Source organism: Callorhinchus milii, unplaced genomic scaffold (assembly GCF_018977255.1).
Source record: "Callorhinchus milii isolate IMCB2004 unplaced genomic scaffold, IMCB_Cmil_1.0 Scaffold8, whole genome shotgun sequence".
NCBI classification, from domain to species: Eukaryota; Metazoa; Chordata; class Chondrichthyes; order Chimaeriformes; family Callorhinchidae; genus Callorhinchus; species Callorhinchus milii.
Genome location: NW_024704749.1, coordinates 16,807,130 through 16,831,822, shown reverse-complemented (window position 1 = coordinate 16,831,822; position 24,693 = coordinate 16,807,130). Strand labels below are relative to the sequence as shown.

Genomic DNA, 24,693 nt, shown 5'->3' with positions numbered 1-24,693 from the left:
AGGATTTAGTTTCAAAAATCCATAATATAATACACTCGTACGAGCCGCATAATACACTTTTATCCGATTTTACGGATTCTCTATGTTCTTAACGTTTTTTTCTACACTGTATTATTATTATTGTTTCCGTACACCGAAGCCTTGGGTAAAAATTACTAGAATCAAAAACTATTGAACGTTAAGAGTTCACAGGGCTTGAGATAACTCTCGTCTGTGAAAGGTTTGATGTTAAGAATTCTCTGACTCCTCCTCCACTAAAACAAAAGCAAATCTTAGCAAGCCTTTTTTAAGCAACTATTCTTTTTTTTTCAACCGTGCTCTAACTGCCTCCTGAAACAGGACCAGCCCTGGCAGGAAATGGAAGAGTGCATCTGAGAACCTCCATCCTTCAGGGAGAGAGTTTTGGAGCGGCGGAGGGAGTCCTGCTTACAACGGCATCGGTCAGCGAGATTTCCCTCCGCGTACAACACATGCTAGGACAACCCCCGGCAATCCTTGTCCAGGTCTAAGCATTAACCCATCTCCCAGAGACATCTCGAGAAGGTTGAGTACGATGGTAGATGCGGGTTCAATGGAGAGTGAGTGGGACATTGCTAATGAGGTGGACGTCTACAGTAACTTGGGCCAATCCATTCAGTGGTGTAAAGGAAGTGCCCTTGGTGCTGACGGCAGTGATTTGGCTTTTGATGACCTCTACGCCACCAATAAATGGGAGATTTTACAAGATAGAAAACCATCTCCGGAGCCATCATTTACTGCTCTTTCACTTTCTCCTCCTGGAAGTCCGTTTGCCCAACGGCTTGAGCTGTTGCGTAGCAAATCTCCCGCTCGCAAGCTGGAAAAGCTCAGAGAACTCATAAGGAAGCAGAGGCAGCAGCAGAAGGAATGCAGAGGTTCCGGGCTCCAGCCAGAGCAGCCCATCCAGGCTCCAAACCAAACTGACCAGCAAATGGCGGGTTCTTTCAAAACCGCTTCAGCAAAAAAACTGATCAGGAAGGTGACCCATGGCCCCCCAGCACCTGCTTACCAAGGTAAGTAACAGCCTCGAGGTTCTTTTGTGTGTGTAGTGTGTGTGTGTGAGTGTGTGTAGTGTGTGTGTGTCAGACTTGATCATTGGCCATTGAAGTGATGTGCGGGTTTGGAGAACGATTCTCTGGGCAATGATCCCTGTCTGGTTGAACACATTCGTATGTTCTTAACACGGACACAAGCTTCGCTTTGTAGAGGATGGGAGTCTTGTGCACTACAATCCCCAGGATCTCATTTGCCGTACAGTAACGTGCACCTGCTGTACACAGGTGTGCATGTGTAACGGCACCTCACGTGATCCCATCTGGATTTAAGTAGCAGCTTATAGGAACAGGAATAGGACTATCGAGCCTGTTCTACCAACTTTACCTTGCACGTGATAGCGCACCTTTCACATCGGGAGAATGTCTCACAGCGCTTCAATGGGTTTATTATAGAGTGCGGTGACTGTGTGTTTTGTAAGCTGAGGGCACAAGTAGCCAGTAATTATTTTAATGATCATTTCGCATGGGCTGAGCTGATTGTAGCATTTAATCCTTTAGTAGTGAGTTCACGTTTGACCTCCCCGTGAGCTTGCAGGGCTCCACTCTGTTTATTTTGGCCGGCTCTTGTGAATGTGTCTCTCTTGCATAATGCCAAGGAAGGTTGTTTAACTGGAAACGTGCTTCAATCTGCAACTGGTGACAGGTTGAGTTATTGTTCAGTCGTCTGTCAAATCTGGGGTTAGGGCTCGGCCAGATTGCTGTTCTATCGCTCCTGCCAGTGCATTAGTCATGGACGACAACATCGATAGGAAGAGCGTAACGTCTCAGTGTTCGATAATGACACCAGTGTCACTTCTCTCACATGGAGAATGTGATGGTACTTCATTGAAAACAAAGTATTAATCCACTAACTCTTATTAAAAATAATAATAATCCTTGCATTTTGATATATAGCTTCTTTCACGTCGCAAGGACATCCAAAAGCACTTTGCAGGATTCACTGTTCACTGTATACGCAGTGACTGTGTATTTTGTAGGCTGTTGGCACAATTAAGCAGTGAATGTTTCAATCATCGTTGTGGATGGTTTGAGCTGCTTTTATTTTACCTTGTGGGTTATATGCCGGTAGTAGTAGTAATAATAATAATAATAATTCTTGGATTTGATATAGCCTCTTATTACGTCTCAAAGTGCTTCACAGAATATACTGTAAAGTGAATTGACGGTGTATTTTTGTGGGCAAAAGTGTCAGCCTGGCTCAGTTGGCTCTGAGTCACACATCGGGATTTGGAAAGCACAAAGCTTTCTGCTTGTGTAAGACTGAACCCCAAGTCATTTTCTTTACTTCCAATCTGTGTCAGGGTTTAACGTAATGGAAATGAAGAAAGGCTCGCTGGTTTCGGAGGACACGGAGGGGAAGTTTACCGAAAAGACTTGGACCGGCAGACGAGAGCTGATAAGACGCAGGGACCTGGGAATCCGGATCGCAGGTAGAATGTTCACGCGCAGGAAGCGATTTAGCTCGTCAACTCTTGGCTGCTGTGTTTTTTGTTCGTTCTCTCTCTCTCTCTCTCTCTCTCTCTCTCTCTCGCTGTTTCTCTCTCGCTGTCTCTCTCTCTCGCTCAAGAGGAATTGTATTTAAATTTCAGAGCGGGGAGCCAGCCTGCCGAAGAACACAGAAAGAAATAAGAACAAAGTAACTCCCAAAGACTCGCGCGCCTGCTCATCACCCAGCCCGAAGAGAACGGCCAGAGGCCCAGGTAAAAGGGTCGCGGTGGATATATCAGGCGCTCTTTCGAGAAGTACGTGCTGCGAAAGCCTGGCACAGTTCCGAGCTCTCCTCGCCTCTGGGTCAGAAATTGAGGGTTCAAGCCTCACAGTAATAAAATACAATTAATCATTGGGTTTGACAGCGCACCTTTTAGAAGGACGTCTCAAAGGGCTTCGCAGCACATACCCGAAAGCATAGTGTGTATTTTTATAGGCAATTTGTGCACGGCAATTGAGGTTAAAAAAAAAAAAGCCGCGAACGTCAGAAAGGATTTGCCGTGTCAAGTTTTGAAACGTGTGGGTCAGAGTCGGGCAATTTGTCATCGTGAGGGGTCAGCAGGTGGTAGCTGATAGGTTAAAGGTCACGATAAGCGTGGCTCGAGATCAGAGGTCTAAGGGATTTAATCTCGTGTTTTTCAACAAGATTGATGCAGAGTGAGACGTTAGCCATTCCCTCCCAGCGACATCTAACCCGAAGGACAGAACCTCTGGCAATGCAGTTCACCACCAGCGGTGCGTTAGAGGATCAGCCCGTGAAGTCCCAATATGGGGCTTGAACCCCCAACCTTCTGATTCGGAGGCCGGGCTTTTATTATAACCCTTGCATTGATACAGCACCTTATCACATCGTTGAATCATCTCAAAAGCGGTTCACGGAATATACTATAAAGTGAATTGACTGTGTGATTTGTGGGTGAAACGCGGCAGCCAATTAATTGCGTGTCCCACAAACAGTCGTGGATTTGATGCCATGCCATCCTCTACCTACATCCACGTGAGCCCATCTATCACGTGTTAGATTCATAGGAACATGAGGAAAACAGGAACAGGAGAAGCCCAGTAAGACCTACTAGTTTTAGCAGAGCTTTCGTTTAATTCCAATGTCCTGCTCTTTCACCATAGCCCTCAATACCTACAGTGTCAGTGTTCCTTCTAAACTCTCCTGAGATCTGCTCCTGACTCTCTCACGTTTATACTCCTTTGGACTCACCAACAAGAGGAAACGACCTATTAAGGTCCATCTTGTCGAATCCTCTCATAATTTGCAACACCTCTTATCGGGTCTTAATTTCTCAACACTTAAATTTTTTGATCTCCAGACAGAAAAGCGCTAACCTGTCCAATTTTTCTCGATCGTTGTATTTCCCTCCCTCCTGGTAACAACCTTGCACACATACACTGCACACTCTCTCTCTCTCTCGCTCTCTCTCTCTCTCCCTCTCTCCAATGCTACAATATCTTTGCTTTCAATGTAAAATATGAATTGGGGCAGTGGTTCACAGCATTGACGTGGGGCTGCTGACTGGGCTGGAGCTCAGTTAAGACTCAGTGACGTTGAGCGACGGAAAGCTTAATCAGTAAGTATAATTTAGGGATTGATAACGCAGGAAGTTACACATATTTTTGTGGGGGCACCCCAGGCCCTGAAGCCTCCGCCTTGAAACGCACTGAAATGATTTTTTTTCCGCAAATTCCTCGAAGCAGCCTGTTGGAAACGATTGCCAAGGCTCCCCTTGGAGACCATGCTCGCGAGCAGTAACTCGCACAACATTTGTCATCGTAACTGCCCCTGTCACAGGTTTTATTGGGGTGAAGTCAGGGTGGCATTGCGGAGAGATGGATGAGAGTTCAAAGGTCCCTGTCCCCAGTGCCCCAGTGATTTAATGGCGACAATCCTTCTTGTTTCGAACAACTTTGCTTTCCAGGTGACGTCATCCATCTGCCTCATCCGTTCAGGTGGATATTAAAGATCCTGCAACTCTTGGAGGACGTCCCAAGGCGTTGGACAGAGTATTATTTGGGAGGCATTGTCGTCCGGGACATCAGGAGAAACTCCCTTCTCTTTTCGAATCTCTAACATCCGCCTGAACAGGCAGATGGGACCTCAGTTTAACTCTCATCTGAATGGCGGTGCCCCCAGTATTGCACCGGAACGTCAGACTAGATTGGCAATTCAGAATCCTAACCTGGAGCTCGAATCCACAACCTTCTGACCCTGAGGCGCGAGTGTTAGCCACGGAGCCAGACTGACATAATGCCTCACAATAAATTACAAGGATTATTACATTTGTAAGTACACTTGTTAACAATTAATCCTAAAACTTGTTTCACTGCCAGGACCTCACCCTTTCGGTGTGGCAGCTTGGAGAGAAGGGCAGAGGCTGGTGAGGAGGTTACTCGGCCCACCTCCTAAACTCCCAAAGCCCCAGGACAGGTCCCTGGGTCAGACTGAGAGCAACGACACAGATTCAGAAGGTAATCAACTATTAACAATGTTACTTTAAATCTCGACTGAGGTGGATAGATTTTTGTTGGGTCAGGGTATCAAGGGATATGGGGCAAAGGCAAGTAATTGGACAACAGGCTTGAGGGGCTGAATGGCCTCCTCCTGTCCCTATGTTTCCTCCTGCCAGTCTCAGGAGTTACGGTGAGTTCAATTTTTTTTAATATAATGTGTGTGTCCTCGGATTCGGTTTACAAAATATGGTCGTCCTAATGTATATTCCTACATTCCTATTATTTCCTGCGTATTGCAGAGATCGGTATACTATTTTTTTTTAAACAGATCAGCCGATGAAAAGAGACGTGCCGAGCTCTGTCACGGTGGAACACAAAAGACTTGTGACATTTGAAAAGGGTTCGAGAAGCTCATTGAAAGGTTCAAGCCCTGACCAGTTCGGTGCTGGTGTTGAAAGGGACCTGCGAGTGGAGTGTGAGCGTGTAAACGGAGATGTAGAAGGTTTGCGATTGGCAGAAGGGATGGGAATGGGCCAAGGCTGGTTTGGGAGATCGGAGGAGAGAGGCCAAAGCCTTCGAACGGTGGGGAGTGTGAGTCCCGTCAGGAGCACAAGGCGTTCATTTCACGGAGAGCTGGGAGAGAACGTGCCCAGGTCGGGATCTGATCGCAGAAGGAGGAGCGTCTCACCCGATCGAAGCAGATCCCCTAGTGCATTCGGGAACGATCCTAGGAAGGGCAGGGAAAGCGGGGAAGGGACCCGCGCTCGGAGGACGCGCAGTTACGACGCGGAGGGAGCGCGAGCTTACATGAGCAGGCGGCAGGCGGAGCGGAAGAAGAAAGAGATGGATGAGAGGCGGTCGGTCAAGCGCGCCGTGGACACGAAGAAGAGGAGGCTGCAGGAGGTGTACAAAAAACAGAGGGAAGCTCTCTCGAAGAGGGAGAAACCGCCAGAGGCTTCTCCGACAACACGGGGCAATCCCCACACGGCGCGGGAGGAATCCACCAGGAAAGTAAGTTCCTCTAAAGCAAAGTTCGGAATTTTAATCCTCATCGAATCTCGATCCACGTCTGTTTACTGTGTGCCCACGTGATCCGAGTTTTTTTTCCCCTCCGAGTGCAAATGCGAAGGGCCTATGTTAATTGAATGATGTGGACAAACAGGGGGAGAGGCTCGTCTAGGCTTGTTCGACAACAACTTGCATTTACACAGCGTTCCTCACGTAGGGTAAAAATCTCAGAGCGCTCTACAAGGATGGGGTTGGGGCGAGTGCCAAGCAACAAAGTGGTGGGGAGGTGGGCAAAGGCAAGTTCAAAGCGGTAAGATTTGAGGTGAGAAAGGGGAGAGGGCAAGTCGGGGGATGGGAGTTCCAGAGGTTATTCATCCCTAAATGAAGCTCTCACGTGTCTCCTGTTGCTGAAGCTGCCTCCGAGAAACTTGGTTTGACTTTTAGTCCCAAACGCACTGATCCTCCCCTCAGCAACTCTTATTAAAATAATAATACTAAAAACCTATGCATTAATCCTTGCGTTTGATTTGAAGGACCTGGAGTTGCAGCATCTCTCTCCCGTGGGAATGTCCGGGCAATGGTCCGTTTCTGTGGGTCTAGTGGCGCCTCTCACGGGCTCTGAGATCAGCTTAAACGTTGCTCCAGAGCCTTGCCAAGGGCGCAGGAGTAAGCAGGAGAGACTGGAAGCTCTCCGTGGAATGGCTGCCTCGCTCTCTGGCCGTGTCGAGAGCGAAGCTGAAAGACTCGGAGTCGATGCGCAAGTTCTGAAGAGCCCTGGACACCGAGATCGGAGCGAGAGATGGAGAGGGAATTATCTGGACCCATTTGTGTCCATCGTTCCCACAGCGGGTGATTACTCCAAGCAGAACTATCCCAGTGACACTGACCCAGCTACAGCAGCAATAGTGCATTCTATGGGCACCAGATTCTCTCCCAAATCTTTCCAAAAGTGTACAGACCCACAGGGAGATGACGTGAATGAAGGAGAGGCAGAGGTTTGTGATCTGATGGACGAGCTGCTGTGCAGTTCCACAACAGACAACGAGGACGTCTTTTGGAGCGACTTTGAGCCTCTCGTGGGACAGGAGCCACAGAGAGATTCCAGAGAGACGGAAGGAGACTTCCTGACAGAGAGGAAGCAAGGTAGGAAAAATCAATGCAGGTAATGGAAGCTACTGTCTGTATACAGCAGGTGAAGGTAAGAGGCACGTGTACTCCATGGACGTAATAAAATTTAACAAGATTGAAAGAGACCTGGGAGTTTTAGTTGACACACAATAACTGCTCCCACCTCATTGTAGCCTGACCCTGTTTTATTGGTGATGGAAACTGACTGGTCCAAATCTATAGTATGTTAAGAAATTAAGGTTTGTATTTACCCATTGAAAATCGAAAAGTCGCTGTTGAAAAAGCCACATGTAAGGTCTATTTTCTGGCTCTGAATTCCAGCAGAATATCCCAATAAACCTGCTGACGTTGAAAGGTCCTTTGACACAGGAGAGGGGAGAGGAACAAGGAGAGGACATGGAAGGTAATGCTTGACACTAGCCCTGCGTGTGTGCGCGCCTGCGCGTGTGTGTGTGTACGTGTGGATTATTGTTCAGCCATTCTGCTCTGCATCACATGTCTCATGTCATATTGCAAAGTGAGCAGGTGCAGGAGGAGGCCATTCGGCCCATCGAGCCTGTTCCGCTCGTGCATTAAGTCTTGGCAGATCTTTTAATCCTATTCGTCCACTCCCCACCGCAGAGCTGGTCTTCAGTGCTTCCAGGGCTTGTCCACCAGATGGCCCTCGTACTCTTTCTCTGATCTGGGCAACACAAATAAAGACCCCACACACTCTCACAGTCAAGAAAAACCTTTGTGGTTGGACCCGAGTTCTGTTCCGTGGTTGTTTCCCGGCTGCAGTTGTGTAACAGGCAGGTCTCTGAGCTCCTATTGTCAGGGCTGGCATCAACCATCCCGTGACAAGACTCGAAAAGAGAAGGGAATATTCCGCAAGATAGCGCCTTCAGCCATGGTTCTTTAAATATCCGCGGGATTCCCTCTGTGTGGGGGGGAAAGTCTGACCATATCCTTTCATTGACGTCAGGTATCACTAGTTTCCTTCCCCCCCACCTCCTCCTGCCTCAACTGAAGTTAACCTGTGCTCACGCTGTCTGAGATACAGGCAATTGATCACTGAATATAATTCAGGCGGTCAGGTTTCATTTTAAATCCTAATGCTCATTGATCTCCCATCTGCTTTTCATCCCTTCTCTGTATAAATATTGGCATTAGTCCATTTCCAACCATCCTTTGGGATCTGTTTGTTTAATTCTGATTCAGCGCGCAATTTAGTTTGCGTTCCTAAGTCCACTTAGGTTAGGGTGAGATGAGGACTCCGACTCTGCTGATTTATTAACCAGTGGACTATGTTGCTATCATATATTGCTCGCATTTGCTATAGCTATCACAACATCTCGAAAGCACTTTTTAAAGTAAGTTACACAAGAATCATATAACGTCTTATCACGTCGGCAAAATGACTCAAAACGCTTCACAGGATATCCTGGAAAGTGTAGTGGCCGTGCATTTTGTAGGTCAATGCCACAGGCAACTTGCGCACAGGAATATGCCACAAACAGCCATGATCGAATGATCAATTTTATCTGGGGATTGTCGGCCACGACACCAGGAGAAACTCCCTTCTCTTTTCGAATAGAAACATGGAATCTTTAATGTCCAGCTGAACAGGCAGACGTGACCATCTCATCCAAAGGACTGCGCATCCAGTAAACTGCGCAGTAAACCCCCCCCTCCAGCATTGCACTGGCAAGTCAGCCGAGACTGTGAACTCAAAGTCCCAATGTGGGGCTTGAACCCGCAAGCTTCTGATTCAGATGGGAGAGTGCCATCGACCGAGCCAGGCTGACACACAGGCTGGCTGACGTGCTTGCATTAAACTGATCCCGATGACCAGCCCATCTGCCTCATCCACACGATCTGGGAGTATAAATGTTCTCAACCCTGTGAGCCAAAGCCCAGACAGGTGGACGGAGACCATTAAAGGTATCGAGCGATCTGCTCTCTGGGTCATTGTTGAATAGATCCCTTGGCGGGGAGGGACATTGGTGTAAAAAGGTTCCAGTGCAATGGTTCAAAAGCTTCAAATGAAGCATTTGAACAGCTTCAAATGTTTCCAGCCGGTCACCACAGCGCTTTGACCAGCATTGTGTCTATAAACAAAGTAAAAAAACGATGAAATTGGTCACTTCGACCCACGACTGTTTGTGGGACGCTGCTGTGCGCAATTGACTGCCGTGTTTTGCCCACAAAATATACAGTTAATTCACTTTACAGTATATTCTGTGAAGTGCTTTGAGACGTCTCGAAGACGCGATAAGGCGCTGTATCAATTGCGAGGATTATTATTATTATTATTACAGCACCCGCTTTATCCTGTTGATTCTTGGAATAGTACTGCTGCATTAAGACAGCATCCCTGCTTTTGTCTGTGGGATTAACGAATAGTTTAAGGTTAAGACAGTGCAAGTGAAGTCCATTTGCATCTATTTTAATGAAAAAAGCCTTTCCCTATCCGGAGATTATCTCCGTGCTCACAATAGCAACCCCGCCACATGTGTTATGAAATTATCGGTAAAGATTTTTTTTTGTATTGCAAGAATTTTTTTAAACTGATTTCTCTTTATCATTTTTCCGCCTTGCGTTTGGCCAATGAACAACCTTGACCGTTTCTGCATCTGGCGCCGATGCTGAAATATTTTGTTGGCGATGCCAGAAGGAAGTTGAGGGAGGGGGAGAACTGGGAAGACATTTAAGCGCGGGACTGAAATGGTGAATGGTTCATCACGGAAGTGAACGGTTTCATTTTATACTAACAAAATCATAAGCAACTTTTTAAAAAAAATACAGATTCCTATGCGTTCAAGGGAATGGGGGGGAGTTTATTATCAATGATTGAATCACAGGTATATAAGAGCATATGTTTTTGCCTGCAGTGTATTGTGATTTAATCGAATATGTTTATAAACTGTCAATTGTTTAGGAAGTGAAAGTTGTCCTTTGTTGGGGAGAGGCTTTTTTGCTTTACTGACTGTTTAATTAATATACAAACGCTCATATATATCCTCATACATGGCTGTGGTAGGTCTATGACATATATGCACATATAAGCACATATGTGTGTGTATAATAATAATAATAATAAGCCTTGCATTTGATATAGCGCCTTATCATGTCTTAGAGACATCTCAAAGCGCTTCACGCAATATATTGTAAATTGACTGCATATTTTGTTGGCAAAACACACGAAAACAAGCGTACGTGTGTGTGTAATATATAAATTTGTGATTTTTCTGCAAAAAATAAAGACAAGGGTACTTTGTTTCACTGATTGGGGCGGAGGGGGAGTTATACTTTTCCCTCCTGGGACAGGATGGGATAGACTGTTCTGCCACCTCCCAGACCTGGGTTTAATCCAGCCCAGACTGATCGGATCAGAGTCTTCTAACTCTCTCTGGCTGCTAAGGACCCTGAGTAAATTGAGCTCAGGCTGTGTCTCGACCCACTTACTGGTAGGTGTCAGCCGATGTGCATTAATGTCCTTCCCAGGATATTGTGTGCTACGTAAAGTGGGCTGGTGCTTCTGAGATTAGGAAAGAGAGATAGATTGGGGGGGAGGGGGTGCTCGGAAAAAGGCCTGTGTCTTCTTTTTAATCCTCTGTGTGTCCTTAATAGAAACTTACGGAAAACCAGCTTCAAAATTAAAGGCTGAATTTAATCTAATTTTCCCGATGGAATTTCTACGTGTTTAGTCGCCACAAAAGAGATTTTTGACCAGTTCAAGTTTTTAATGGGCTATTTTTTTAAAAAACAGTTTAATAATTTCTGTCTCCACTTTTTTTGTTGCTAAAAATGAAATGCAGTGTTTTGCGGACGGTCGGATCGTTGGGAGGTGTTGGACGGGTGGACGTTAAAGATCCTACGGCACTCCTCGAAAATAAAAGGGAGTTTCTCTCTCCTGGGGTCCTGCGCAACAATTCCCCAGATGAAATTGGTCAGGCTGTCTGTACAGCAATGACATGGCTGTACAACGTACCGTACACAGTCACTACACTTTCAATGAACCCTTTGAGACACTTAGACAATGGAATAAGGCACCATTATCAAATGCAAACATCAGCTTGGGTTTACGACAGGCAAAAGGTAGGAGCTCGCAATAAGGACAGCCTGACTGTCTCCGGGCCGGATGCAAATTGAAATGCGTTGTAAATGTATTGCTTTTTCAGAGAAAAAATACGCAAAGCGTAATCTTTCGGTGAGCCCAAAGACTGCTTAATGGTGGATGAACGAGCTAGTAAGGCTTAATAATCTTCGGGTGACAGAACAATTCTGTCATGTTACACTGCTTCGGATCCCGGCTGGGGGTGGGGGGGTGGGGGGGGTGGGGAAGTGGGGAGTGGGATTAGTTGTTTTTTTTTCAACATTAGAAAGGTTTATTTGGTAATCTGCGGTGAGGGCGAGGGGTGGGGGAGTGAGGGGTGGAGCTGTGGAGGATAAGCACCTGTAACCTTTATTTTTTCCCAGCTGCCAATAATTTAATAAGGATTTTTTTTTTTGGTCCTGTTAATATATTTAATGTGCAGCCCCCAAACAATAGGCTCAGTGACGTTTAGTGGAGCACGAGGACAGATAAAGTCTTTTAAGAAGATTGGTTGTTGCCAGACAATTGCAGCTGGCTTCACACAATTGAAAACAATTGCCCAGTTTGTCAGACAGTTGGATTCATTTTGATCCTCCCCATATCGATTGCCTTGACAGATATTATATATATATATATATGTGTATATATATTTCATATAATATGCAGCCCGGACTCGCCTATCGCTGTGATTCTTGTTTTGAGACTTTATATTTTAGTTCCCAAAAGATTAATTTGGGGAAAAAGTGTGTAAAGCGCTCCGAGACGCTGCCCTGCATGAAGGACGCTATATATGTGCAAGTTGTCGTGTTTGTGTGTATCCCATAACAATCTTATGATCTTTCGAAAAAAATAGCTATCGTTTGCGGTGTTTGATAGACCACAGGTGTAACAAAGAGCCAGAAATACCTATTATTATTATTATTATTATAATAACATACAAAATGATATTCCAGATCATCACTCGCCTTAAAGTTAAGTAACAAAGGAAATAGGTTATATGAGTTGTCGCTCTCTTTCTTCCCTTCTCTCTCTCTCTCTGTCACTTTCTAGCACTTGCTCTTCCCCATGAGTTGATGTCAGTTTCCATCGATTTCTTTTCAGTAAGTGAAGAACGACTGTGTTTGAGACATGAGACTAAACCACTAAGCTCACTCTCTTGGCTGTTTCTGGGTCACTGCGAGCCGGAGAGGGAACAGCTTATTAACACCCCCACCCCACACACACAGACACACACACACACACACGCACACGCACACACACGCAAATTGAAATGAGATTTCTTTAAGCTGATTCTAGAGAAAAACAATTTGACAGCTGTGTTGCTGTGCAAGAAAACATCTGTCGCCATTACACATCTAAGTGCCGTCAACAGCACGGAGCAAGACACTAAATACTCCTTTTTTTTAATATAAACACGTTCCCACCTTTTGTCACTGCTGCGGTTTCTTCCCCTCCCACCACATCGAAAGGAGAGCGGGCGTTTTTTTTTGACGCGAAGAAAAATATCCAAGTTCACAGCTTAGACACGAAGCCTCTGCCCATCGCTTTGGTTTTATAACTGATGGGTCTCCGTCACTTGGATAAAATGTGATGAGATTTGGGCGAGGGGGGCAAATCTTGTGGCGCGTGTGCGTTCGGCCACTGAAAGCATCAACCCAATCGCCACTCCCTCGCACGAGGCTTTCTGCCGCAATCGTGGACTTTGCACGTGGGAATTCAGCTTTCCTTCAAAACCACCCATAAGTATTCGCTGACGCAAGAAAATCTCTTGAAGCTTCTGTGTTTCATTCGTTTATTCCCCCACTTAGGAATGAGCAGGAAATGAGCAGCGGGCAAGACGTCAACCGGTGGTCCCCAATGGGTCCAAATACCCAGAGGCTGTGTTCACCCGAGTCACCATCACCGACTCGGCCCAGGTCACCCTCTCGACATCTGTCGGCGAAGCAGACCGGCAAAGGGAAGCACTCCGGTAAGCAGCCGCCCGTAGTCCACGGCTCGCAGTCTAGGCTGACCGTCCAGGGCTCCGCGTGGTCAGAGGTGCTGAATGTGCACAGTTAAACCTCACAGAATCACAGTTGGGACCATACGTTTAATATGGTGTCTGCAAAGTGTGAGGCATGTGAAACTTGTACAAGTTGCAGGAAGTCCAACGGGACTTGGACAAGGTGTACGACTTAGATGTTTGTACGATTCCATACAGATCAGATTTATGCGAGTTTTACTGTACACGTTTCTGTGCGTCAGTGAATGTGCATACTTTTAAGTGTGTGTGTTTGTGTGTGTGTATGTAACTATATATAATTAACTTCTGCCGATGGTTTAAAAATACTGATTTTTTTTGGTTGATCACTTTTTATAAGATGCGATCCACTTCTAACAGACGCCGTGAGAATATTGCCCTCAGTGATCCAGGCGAGATAGCCCGGCTGACAGACAGCAAGGGCTCCAGGCTCTCCGCTGTCCTCCTGTCTGTGCTCTTGCTCTGTCTCCCTGCTGGAGTTCCAACGGTTAGTAGGGACTCGAGGCTTTGTGAAGCGGAGAGGGCGGGGGATGAGTTTGAGGTAGTTAAGACGTTAGTTGATTTTAAGTAGCACCAGTTTCAACACACCTTCACTTTGCTTATTGTAACCCAGCAGATGTGGTGGGCACCAGGCACTGCCCTGTGACTGAGGAGGGTGGGCAGTGCCTTGCCCACTCTGCGCTCAACGCAAAGGTAAGAATTTCTTGATGCACGTGCAGAGAACCCGCTTATTCCCCAAACCAATTACCCACTGCCTCCGCTCGACTGGCTCTGGCCTCCTGCTTGTCCCTCGTGCCCTCCGTTACACCATCGGTTTTCAGCCACTGCGGCTTCGAAACTCTGGAACTCTCTTCCCTCAATCCCTCCGCCTTGCCCACTCCTTCCTCGTTCTCAGGTCGCGTTCTTCTTCGGCCGTGCCAAAGGTCACCTGTTCCTTCCCCCTGTGAGGGGCAAGTTATATAAATGCAATGTTGTTAGTAAAAGTGTTCAATTGTGGTGTTCTTGTGGTTAAGGCACCATGTGGCATAGGTTGTCGATCTGAGTTGGTAAGGCGCTACAGCAAATGCAAGAATTATTATTACTATTATAATCTCACGGTGTGACTGTGCTATAAACCGACCTGTGCTATATACTGTGACGTGTTATAACGGAGTCCGACTGTGAATAGAAAGCAATTGAATGGATATCGGTGGGATTGTTTTGAAGAGGTTTCCTTTTCAGCCTCTGGACGGCTCCAGGCTGCTGCATTGCACCAGGGACCTCACGGCTACAGATGGCACGAAGGGGAAGTGGGATCCATTGACGCGGAGACTCTCTGAGCTCATGAAACAACTGAAGGAAGAGACGGAGCAGCTAAGGTAGATGACAGAGCAGTTGTGTGTATGTATAATGCACAGTGTGTGTGTGTGTTTATTTACCTCCGTGACTTGCTAACCTCATACAGGCCTGTCCGCTCCCTCCTCTCGGCGGACTCTGGTTTGCTCCATTTCGCCAGCCCTGCCCGCCCCACCATCAGTGGTCGGGCCTTCACCCACTCTGCCCCCACCTTTTGGAACTCCATCCCACAGTCCTTACACCTCGCCCCCTCCCTTGCCTCCTTCAAGGCACGTCTCAAGACTCTCTTCTTCAAAAGAAATTCCTATCAAATTTTTCCCCTCCCTCCCTCCATCCATCCCATTTCTCATCCAAGGGCAGGTTTATCCCAAGTTTCTTTAATCAAAGGTATTCAATCGTCTTTGGAAGATTATTTTCTTTTTCCTCTTTCCCACGTCTGCAGCGGGAGATACAGCTCTCTGACTGACGACTGCTCGCAGGAGCTCCTGAGATCTTCCACGATGAACCCTCTGGGTAGGAGCACCGGAGATCTGAAGAGGAATATCCAGAGCCCAGGAAGTGAGGAGAACTCCGTCGATGGGAAAGGTGCAGCTCCTGTTGAACATTCGAATGCTCTTATTGTAAACCCACATAGAAAGAGAGAGAGAGAGAGACTCAGACACACATCACTTCTGTGCGCAATTGTCTGCCGTGTTTCGCCACAAAACGTACAGACCATTCGCTTCACAGTATATTTCAGTGAAGTGCTTTGAGACGTCTCGAAGACGTGATAAGGCGCTGTATCGAATGCAAGGATTATAATAAAAGAGGGAGAGGGAGAGAAAGACTGTTAACTTCTGCTTGTCTCTTCACCACAAAATAGTTGTACAGTTGTATCAAGCGAGCTGTATATTGAATTGACTTTCTCAATGAAGGTTGGATTTCAGCCGTGGCCAACATTTCAGCCAGTGATGGGCTGACTCACAAGAGCAAGTCGGTGGAGCAATCCTTCCGGTCCTTGTTGCCGTCTGAGAGCCATTGGAGACGGACTGTGGGAAGTGGTTCAAGGGTTCAATTCGGGGACAACAGCAGGTGGAACACCGAGTCTCTCCAAAAGGTAAATCCAACGCAGCACGTTAGCATGTCAGGATCCAGCTGAACCCACCTCCCACAGCAACTCTCCGGGCTCGAGGTTACCATCTTAATATCTGGGCTACTTACAGCCCTTTTCCAGCCTTACAGTATCTTCACCGCTGGGTTTCCTTTCAGCCACTTGCCTTTGGGAGCCAGGATGCCTTCAGCCGTTTTACCTTAGAGATGGCTCAGCAGTATGTGAAGGAGGAGGAACTCCGAGCCAGGCACCAGGCTGCTCTGTTCCGTCTCCGCGAAAAAGCACTGAGAGAAAAGACCGCGGCTGAGCTGGCCTGGCTGGAGCATCAGAAAACGTGAGCGGGATCGATAACGTTGATCAGATTATGGATAATTTAATGATTTTCGTGCTGCTTCGGGTGAGGGTCGATTAGGGGGGAGTTTGGAATTCTTTGTAGTATACACCGCAACAAATTGTTTTTATACAGCGTCTTTCACGTCGGGGGGACGTCCCAAGGCGCTGGACAACGAGAAGTTTGCACCCGAGCCGGGGGTTGGGATCAGGGAAGGGGTGGAGGGCGAGGAGCGGTGGAGGAGGGAAGATGACCGATGGCGTGGTCGAAATGGAAGGTTTTGAGATGGGCCTTGAAGGAGGCAAGGGGGGGGGGGGGGGGGGGGCGAGGTGGAGGGGCTCTGGGATGGGGATCCAGAGGTTGTCCTAGATGTTCCCCGCGCGTGTGATAACCGTGTGCTACATTTCACCGCAGCAAGCAACAGAATAACAATCACCTGTTTGTTGTTTCAGGCACCTGAGGAACAAAGGTGACGATGACAAAATACCAACAATCATTAACAAACAACGTGGGATTCTGATCAAGCTGCAACAGGAGAAGGTGGGCAGAGGCACCAACACCTATTACACCTGTGAGAACACACAGGTCACTTTCAGAGCCGAGCAATAGATCCAAACCGAGCTGGGACGTACTTGGGCAGGATTGTTGAAGTATTTTGCCACTTGGAGCTGAACTCATTTCAGAGATATTCACAGGGAACTTAGCTGGAGTTTCATTTAGAATTGTGAAAGGCAGTTTCGTGGTAGACACAGTAACGATTTATTTATATAGAGGGTAATCAACAGCAGGAATGGGTTACCAGAAACAGCTTGGTTGAGGTCAAGGTACTCCGTTCGATACAGACCCGGCCAAGCCAACAGTCTTTCTTTTACAGTTTGGGGTTGGGTGGATATACTGGAATGAGAAGATCAAATAGAAACCTATTTGAACCTTTGATTGCTCTGCTGTGACCACCAACACTATGTTGGTGTCATTCACAACCCAGGAGAGGACAATTTTCCTCCAAGCTCACCAAGTGACTGATTCTCTTATATTTTCTGAAGGATACCTTGAACCGTCTGCTCTGTTTGTTCAGACACTCCTGACCATGGTCTCTTTCCTGTCTCATCCCCTCTTTCAGATGGAGATCAGGAACCTCCAAAGCATCTCCAGGGTGGCCCATCAGGAGAGGACGCTGCTGCTGAGACAACAGGAGGAAATCTTCAGGATCCGTCAGTCAACCGCACAACTACAGTGCAAGCTGGACGTGTCCGTAAAATGCAATAGGGTAAGAGTCAGCGAATTGCAGGAACAACACAGCTTTTGAAACGTAGAATCATAGAATCATGCAGCATAGAAAGGAGGCCATTCGGCCCATCGCGTCTGTGCCAGCTCTTTGAAAAGAGCTACCCAAATCAATCCCACTGCCCCGCTCTCTCACCATTATCTGCTTTAGTGGATAATTGAAATGAATGGATAATCCAGGTTCTACTGTAATTCTACTAACCGGTGAAGTTTCAGAATCAGTTGCCATTGCCTTACTAGGGATCACTGGGAAACATTGAAGGTGGAAACCCTGCATCCACACATTGAGGCAACCGTTGGTTAACCTCAATTGCCCTGGGACTCCCACCTGTGTGAAGAACGCTATATAAATGCAAGTTGTTGTTGTTAACCTGCACTGTCGCCTATTCTTTAGATTTTACAAGTGTCGAAAAGGTCTGGAGGCTCGGCCAGTCCAGAGTCAAGCCCCCGGCTTTCTGACACACAAGACTGGAGCAGCCGTCAGGTATCCACCTCAGAGACCGGAACCGCCATCGTGGACCGACTGAAGAAAACCCGCAGCCACTTGGATGAAAAGTGAGTCCATTGAGTCCCATTGTCCAGAAATTTACCTGTGTTTTAGAAACGTAGGAACATAGTGATTGCTGGACGAAACAAAGACCCAGGTCCATCAAGTTCCCCTTCTACCATCCTGCTATTCCCATGGTCCAATAACAGAGATTTAGTTTTAGGAAGATTTGTCTGTCCATGGCATCCACCTGCCAGCCACAGGTGAGGCCTGTTCCTTACCCTCTAACCACATGGTGGTGCATGTCACACAGCTCTCATCTGGGAGAGGGAGGGAGGTGCAAAGAGTAGCTTCTTCCCAACGGCTGATGAATCTCCGGTGGGATGTGAGGGGAGGAGGGGTACGGATTCCAGACTAGCCGAGAGAAGACCTTGTCATTGGCTGGGATGTTGCTGGGATGAAGGGCACCAGCTGCCTTTCATTGTCTACCTCAAATGGGAATCTTGGCCCAGTGCGTCCTCAATGGATGCACTGACATGCACATTTGTTTTCAGTCAGTGGGGGAATGGATAGCGATCAAGAACAGAGGCCCAAGCTCCCTCTTCTCCATAGCTCAGGGCCCTGAGGCAAATTATGCTCCAGTGGTTGATCATATTTTAACAGGGCTCATAGATTCCCGAGTGATTGGTAGCTCTTTGCATTCAATAGGTTCCTGACCAGAGAAGAGAAGGATCTTTTGAGGCATCGGCAACTGGCAGAGGAGCTGCTAGAGTGGAAGCAGAGGTTAGACGTGGAGGAGCGAGCTGTTCACAGAATCGAGACCGAGGCTGTCACTGCCTGGAAGGTGAAGGCCGGAGAGAAAGAGCTGAACACGGAGGAGACTTTAACGGAGAAATGTAGGGTGGAACCGTAATATTTATAGACCAGCTTCGCTTTTCCAGTAAAATGTAATTAATGTCATTTGCTGTTGTTGTTGGTGTAGGATTGATGCCAATCTGCTGGTGGACACTAACTGATTAGCAGGAGTTTCTGTTAGTTCAGAGCTTTAAGAGGATAAGTGTAACTTATGTTCCTTTTTTAATACTCTGCACTTTATGTACTGAGTGTGCCAGCGTTGCATAAATATATCGCTGCACTAATTGCTACTGAACCTTTTAAAAGAGATTTGATGATGTGCCAGGGGCTGGCAGCCATTATTGGTTTAACAGTCCGAGGTATCCTTTGGCATAGTTTCATACTATGCATTAGGGCCTCTTTAGTGGCACATTGCATCTCAACGGGCGTATTTTTCGTGAGAAGAGATTGATGCTGAGGCTCTGGCTGCAGGTCTGCGCTCTCCTCGTTACGAAGACGGACACATTAGCTGTAAGCAAAAGGAATCCTGCGCCAACGTACCCTGTCGCTCCTCAAAGCCAGAACCATTATTCACGCGCCGTGCTGCTCTCTTCTGCAGTTTGAGGGATTGCAACAACAACAACAACAACAACACGCATTTATATAGCGTCCTTCTTGCGGGGCAGTGTCCCGGAGCATTTGACAGTGTCGGAGTCTGACACCGAACTAGGGGGAGAGGGAAGGGGCAGGTGACCGTAAGCACGATCAAACTGGAAGGTTTTAGGCAGGATTTGAAAGTGGGGATGGAGGGAAGGGCACGATTACAAAGTGGTTGTGAATGGCACACAGAATCGCACTCCGCTAAGGATTCTCCTTTGCCCTCAAACTTAACTGAGCCTTCAAGCCCAGCCTCGTTGCGTCCCCTTTAATTTCCTTACGCTCGGCGGACGTAAGTAGCGTAGTCCTTGCGCAGGCTACTGCCGGAAACTATGGCTGAAGGTGGGGTGGAGCCTTGTGTGGAGTGTAAACATAAGCTCGTTGGGCCGAATGGCCTGTTTCCGTGCTGTAACATTCTGCGTCATTTTCAACAGGGGAAGTAAGAAGGTCGACGTGCCGGGAAGGCTTGTAGTTTGCTATAATGAACACTGGGCGGCAATGCTGCATCACCACCTGGACAACTTTTTTCCCCGATGGACAATTAATTGCAAAGCGAAGCTTTTTTTTTAAAAACCACATTTGAACTTTTTGATGTGATTAACTGCACTAAACTCTGTATTGTGTCAGGGTGGACAAGTGGCCAGCTGGGCTTGGTTGGTCGCGCTCTCGTATCTGGGTCGGAAGGTTTGGGTTTCTGAGCTGAGACACTCTCGGGCAGCGCTGGTGACTACAAGGATTATTATTGTTAGTATTATTATTATTTTGTCCCATCTGCTTGTTCAGATGGACGTTAAGTGATCCAAAAAAAAAAGGGAAGGGAATTTCATCCCAGAGACCTGGCCAATAATCCCAGAGATAAAATCGTTCAGTCACTTCATGACTGTTTGTGGGTCCTCGCTGTGTGCAAATTGGCTGGTGCATTCGCCTGCAAATAAGCAGCCAGTTCACTTGACAAAAAGTGTCCTGCCCTGGTTTTGAGCCACCCTCTGGTTAGGCTGTACGACATGATACCTATGAGGCAGCTTTCCTGCTTGCAATAGTGCAGTCCTGTAGCTCAGTGGTTAGAGCACCTGTGCTTTGGATGTACAGCTTTAAAGAGCTGAATATTTCAGCCCTGAAGATTTTCCAAGTGTTGGATTGCTCCCTGAGGGTGATTTAAATAACTTGACTTGTAAATACCCTACATGCTGCACAAAAGACCTTTGCAGTCCCCGAGGATCAATGATTTTCATTCTTGTCAAACACTGGTGTCAGAGTTCAATGCAGATCATCTGTCCGGGTGGAAGGGTTAAGGTAAAAGTGGCTTAAAATGTCGTGTCATCTTTCACTCTCCCTCTCTGATGAAGCCAATGCTTCATTACAGGAGTGGGGGAAATGGGGGGGGGGGTGGGGGGAACCCACTTTTCAACTAATCTTGTTGATTACAGGACACAAAAAATATATAATCTGGACCTCAGATAGTGTCAGCTTCCAGTCTGACTCTGACTTTGGTGCAGTGTTGTTCAGAGAGGGGAAAGCTATCCGGTTTGCCCACAGCTGTTGTTTCAAGTTGTTATTTCTGGTGAAAGCCGGAGTACATTTCTCTTCTCTTTCTCCCCGAATTAGATCTTCAGCAATCTGAGTCGAAGGAACCTCTGGGGCCAGAGGAAGTGTTGCTGCCCGCTGCGGATGTTCTTCTGGGAGAACGGGATCGAGAGTTGTGGAACACGGTTAGCAAAGTACTGTCACGTGTGCACAGGGTTAGAAAGTCAATCCGTTTATTTATCTCTACTCTTCCTTTTCCGAAGGCTGAAGCTTCTAATTCCTGGTGGGGCGGGGGAATGGAATAATCACGCTCGGTGAAGCCTTTCAAAACCCACCTATTCCACCCCCCCCACCCCGCCCCACATCCTGCTGGCAGGACACCAGGAGAAACTCCATTTTCTCTTTCTCTTATGGGACCTTGTTTTAGTGTCCCATTTGAAGGAAAGCATCTCCGCCAATGCCACATTTCAACCTAGTTCTGCACTGGAGTGTCACCTGAGACTGTGAGCTCCAGGACTGATGTGGGACCTTCTAGGAAAGAAAGAGTGCTACCAACTAAGTCAAGATGATATTTGTACGATTGTGCCCAAGTACACGACTTGGCTACCAAGACAAACTGACTGAATCAATATTTCTATAAATTTCAGGTAAACTGACCAGTTACAAAACTTTGGACAAGGGCCCATTTAATCATTCTGAGTGATGGAATGCCAACAAAAACAAGAGAAACACTTAACAAGTACTCAAAGACAGTCTGACTGAGTGATATAGCTGCGAAAATTGGTTCTGGATTGATCTAAATGTGTTCAGTATTAAAAGGCAGGTGGTTTGGGTGCTGAGCTTCTGCATATGGAAAATATTGGAAGTGCTGTAACACAGGAAAAGGCTCGGTCTCATTGGAATACAACAACTTGCATTTATATAGCGCCCCTCACATAGGGTAGCGTCGAGAGCACTCTGAGATGAGACCCTGTGTGAGGGGTGTAAAATGCATAAAATGGGAGTGAATGGGAAGTGGATTGTTGGATATACGGGGAGCGAATGAGAAACAAATTGCTACACATACTGTAGTTTGCACTTATGATTTCATATATTAAATAAATATAACAGTAAGAATAAGATACAACAATGGATAGTCCCTGAAGGATCAAAAGAAAGTTGGATCTGTGTCTCACTTCCTATTTAATCTCCACCTGCAGAATTCGGATTTGCACTTGCAAGATTGTCGTTACAAATAAACATTTGCTTGTTTGTGTTTGCTGTTACTCGCACAGGCTTGTGCTGCTGGAATCGCAGACCAAATCCCTTCTACCCTTCTGGAACCTGATAAAACGTTGGGATTGCAGACGGGGGCAGAAGAGATGCAATCGCACAAACGCTCGCCTGTCACCGGTAAAAATAATTGAGTCTGAGTGACTTCCTTTTAAAGAGGAAGGAGTCCCGGGGAGGAAGAGGGGATGATTGAGGGGTCAATACATATAATAATAATCCTTGCATTTGATACAGCGCCTTATCACTTCTTCGAGATGTCTCAAACCATTTCATAGGTTATATTGTAAATCGAATTGACTGTATATTTTCTGGGCGGAACGCAGCAGCCAATTGCGCACAGCAGCGTCCCACAAACAGTCGTGGATTGAGTGACCAATTTATTATTATTTTTTATATCATGTAAACAACAACAACAAGATTACATTTATATAGCGCCTTTCACGTCATGATAAGGCGTTGTATCAAACGTATCAAATGCAAGGATTATTATTATCTTACATTCAACAGTAAGAGATGCATTTCATTTTGTTTTATTACGGAAATAATAATAAATAAATAATAATAATAAATAATAATAATAATAAATGCTGGTTTGGGCTTCTTAACTCACCAAATAAACTCACCAAGTAAACTTTGTAATTCCCTTGGCATTCCAGAGCGGAGTGGGAAATCTGGAGGAGCACATGTGCTGTCACTGAAGGAGGAGCTGGCAAACCGCAAGGCGATGATGGGGAAAATGCGGAGAGAACAGAGGATGCGGGAAAGGGAGAAGTTAAAGGTGGAGGAGGCCAAGCTGTGCAAAGAGCTGAAGGTGTGCAATAATAATAATATTGATAATCCTTGCATTTGATATAGCGCCTCATCACGTCTTCAAGACGTCTCAAAGCGCTTCACAGAATATACTGTCAAGTGAATTGACTGTGTATTTTGTGGGCGAAACGCGTGGGCAATGTACCAGTCTGATATCTCTTATTGGCTGACTCGGTTTAGTAAATATCATCTAACCAATTACTTGAGCTCACAGTCAAGGCTGATACTCTAGTGTAGTGCTGAGGGATTGCTGCTCTGTCAGAGGTGCAATCCTTTGGATGAGACATCAGCAAAGATCCATTCGCCTGTTTTCAGGTGCACATTAAATATCCCACTGCGCTATTGGTAAAGAGAAGGGAGTTTCTCCCAGTTTCTCGTGATCAACAATCCTCCAAATGACTTGAGTCAGTCAGGATTGAATTGCTGCTCCTTTCCTCTTAAATGACCCGAGTCATATATTACTGTTAAGGTAGTTGAACAGCCTTCACGGCATCAATATGAAGCTGTTTCTGCTGGTTTATTTTCAGGCTTATGATGCTTTTATCCTTGAAGCACGGGCTGAGCTGATTTCCGACACCTACTTGAACAATGTTCCAGATGAGGTCAAAACCCCTTTTACTTCTCAGGATAAACCAAGGCTACATTTTCCTTCTCCAGAGAGGTATGGAGATTATACAAATGCCTTCTCAGTTACAAACAGATTTTTTTCCCACTACAACATATGATGGATGCTCTTAATTGGTAACTGTGCTCTCTGGTAATACTTGTTTATTTGTGATCTGAAGCGCGAGAGACTGAAGAGAAGCCACTGTTTTCATTTCACTTCCAGCATTCACAATTTGAATAACTAAAACAGGAGGAAAGGGGGTTGACTTATTTAAGGAAATTCTGTTTTAAAGGTCAAATTGAGTGAAACAAATTTGGAAGGCGACAACAGCATTTGATGCCTTATTTTTGCTTTTTAACCCAGGTCCAACGTCCTTGACCATTCAGCCCAAAAAGTCTTAATATCGAGTACAGATGAAATTCAGACACAAGAACTGCCCTTAATGGAAGGTATTGAGTTGCAGAATGACTGCATATTGTCCTTTGTTCTTGTTTTCATGATTTGCCATCCACACAAGTTGTATAAATATAGATTATATATAGATTTTTACATCTTATTGACCATTACTATCCTTCCAGATGACAAAAATAATGGCATTGGAAAAATCTTCATAACGCAAGACCGAGCCGTATCTGTGGACAATCTTTCACCTGATACATCCACAATCGATGAAAAATTATCATCTCAACCGCCCTCTGAGCTTCCTCCTCCCTCTGAGTCAGTTAATGGAATTCACAGGGCAGAAGGTCAATTAGAAACTTTTACATTCTACGAGTCTCAAAAGTCATCACTATGTTCCAATGCTGATATTGTGGCTTTAGATCCAGTGCGCACTTGCGAGGAACTTCCCCAAGATGCCAAGGCCAGTAATTCAAAAGGATTCAGGAATAATGGACAGAAAACCAATGGTTCTTATGGTGCAATGCCTGAAAAAGCCTCCATTCAACTTGAAGTAGAGCATAGTGGGATCATATCTCCAACAAAAGAAATGGGATTGTTGCTCGGAAACAGACAAACTTTACACCAAAATATCGTTTCAGTCTTTGTTACCAGCACAACGAGCAATCATGATTCAAAAACCTATAAAGCTCCTGTCGACTCTGTGACGAATAACCAGATCGATCTGCAGGGAGGTACAATCCCTCAAGGACATGCTGAAGATTTGGCTCAAACTACCATTGTAAAATACAGAACAAACTGACAGAGA

The 24,693-nt window shown here is 46.2% G+C and overlaps 1 protein-coding gene across 1 annotated transcript; it reads left to right on the top strand.

Moving 5' to 3' along the window:
- Positions 1–542: 542 nt before the first annotated feature.
- On the top strand, positions 543–24,687 carry LOC103183105 (centrosome-associated protein 350-like). The gene is made up of 23 exons (XM_007900375.2): positions 543–1,031; positions 2,375–2,503; positions 2,663–2,773; positions 4,902–5,039; positions 5,350–6,032; positions 6,563–7,172; positions 7,479–7,560; positions 13,044–13,204; positions 13,872–13,948; positions 14,477–14,613; positions 15,033–15,175; positions 15,505–15,686; positions 15,839–16,014; positions 16,464–16,551; positions 17,132–17,278; positions 17,690–17,850; positions 18,491–18,678; positions 20,879–20,982; positions 22,072–22,189; positions 22,726–22,880; positions 23,407–23,540; positions 23,850–23,935; positions 24,065–24,687. The coding sequence occupies exons 1-23, from the start codon at positions 554–556 to the stop codon at positions 24,685–24,687; spliced, it is 4,911 nt and encodes a 1,636-aa protein (XP_007898566.2). The 5' UTR covers positions 543–553.
- Positions 24,688–24,693: the final 6 nt, after the last annotated feature.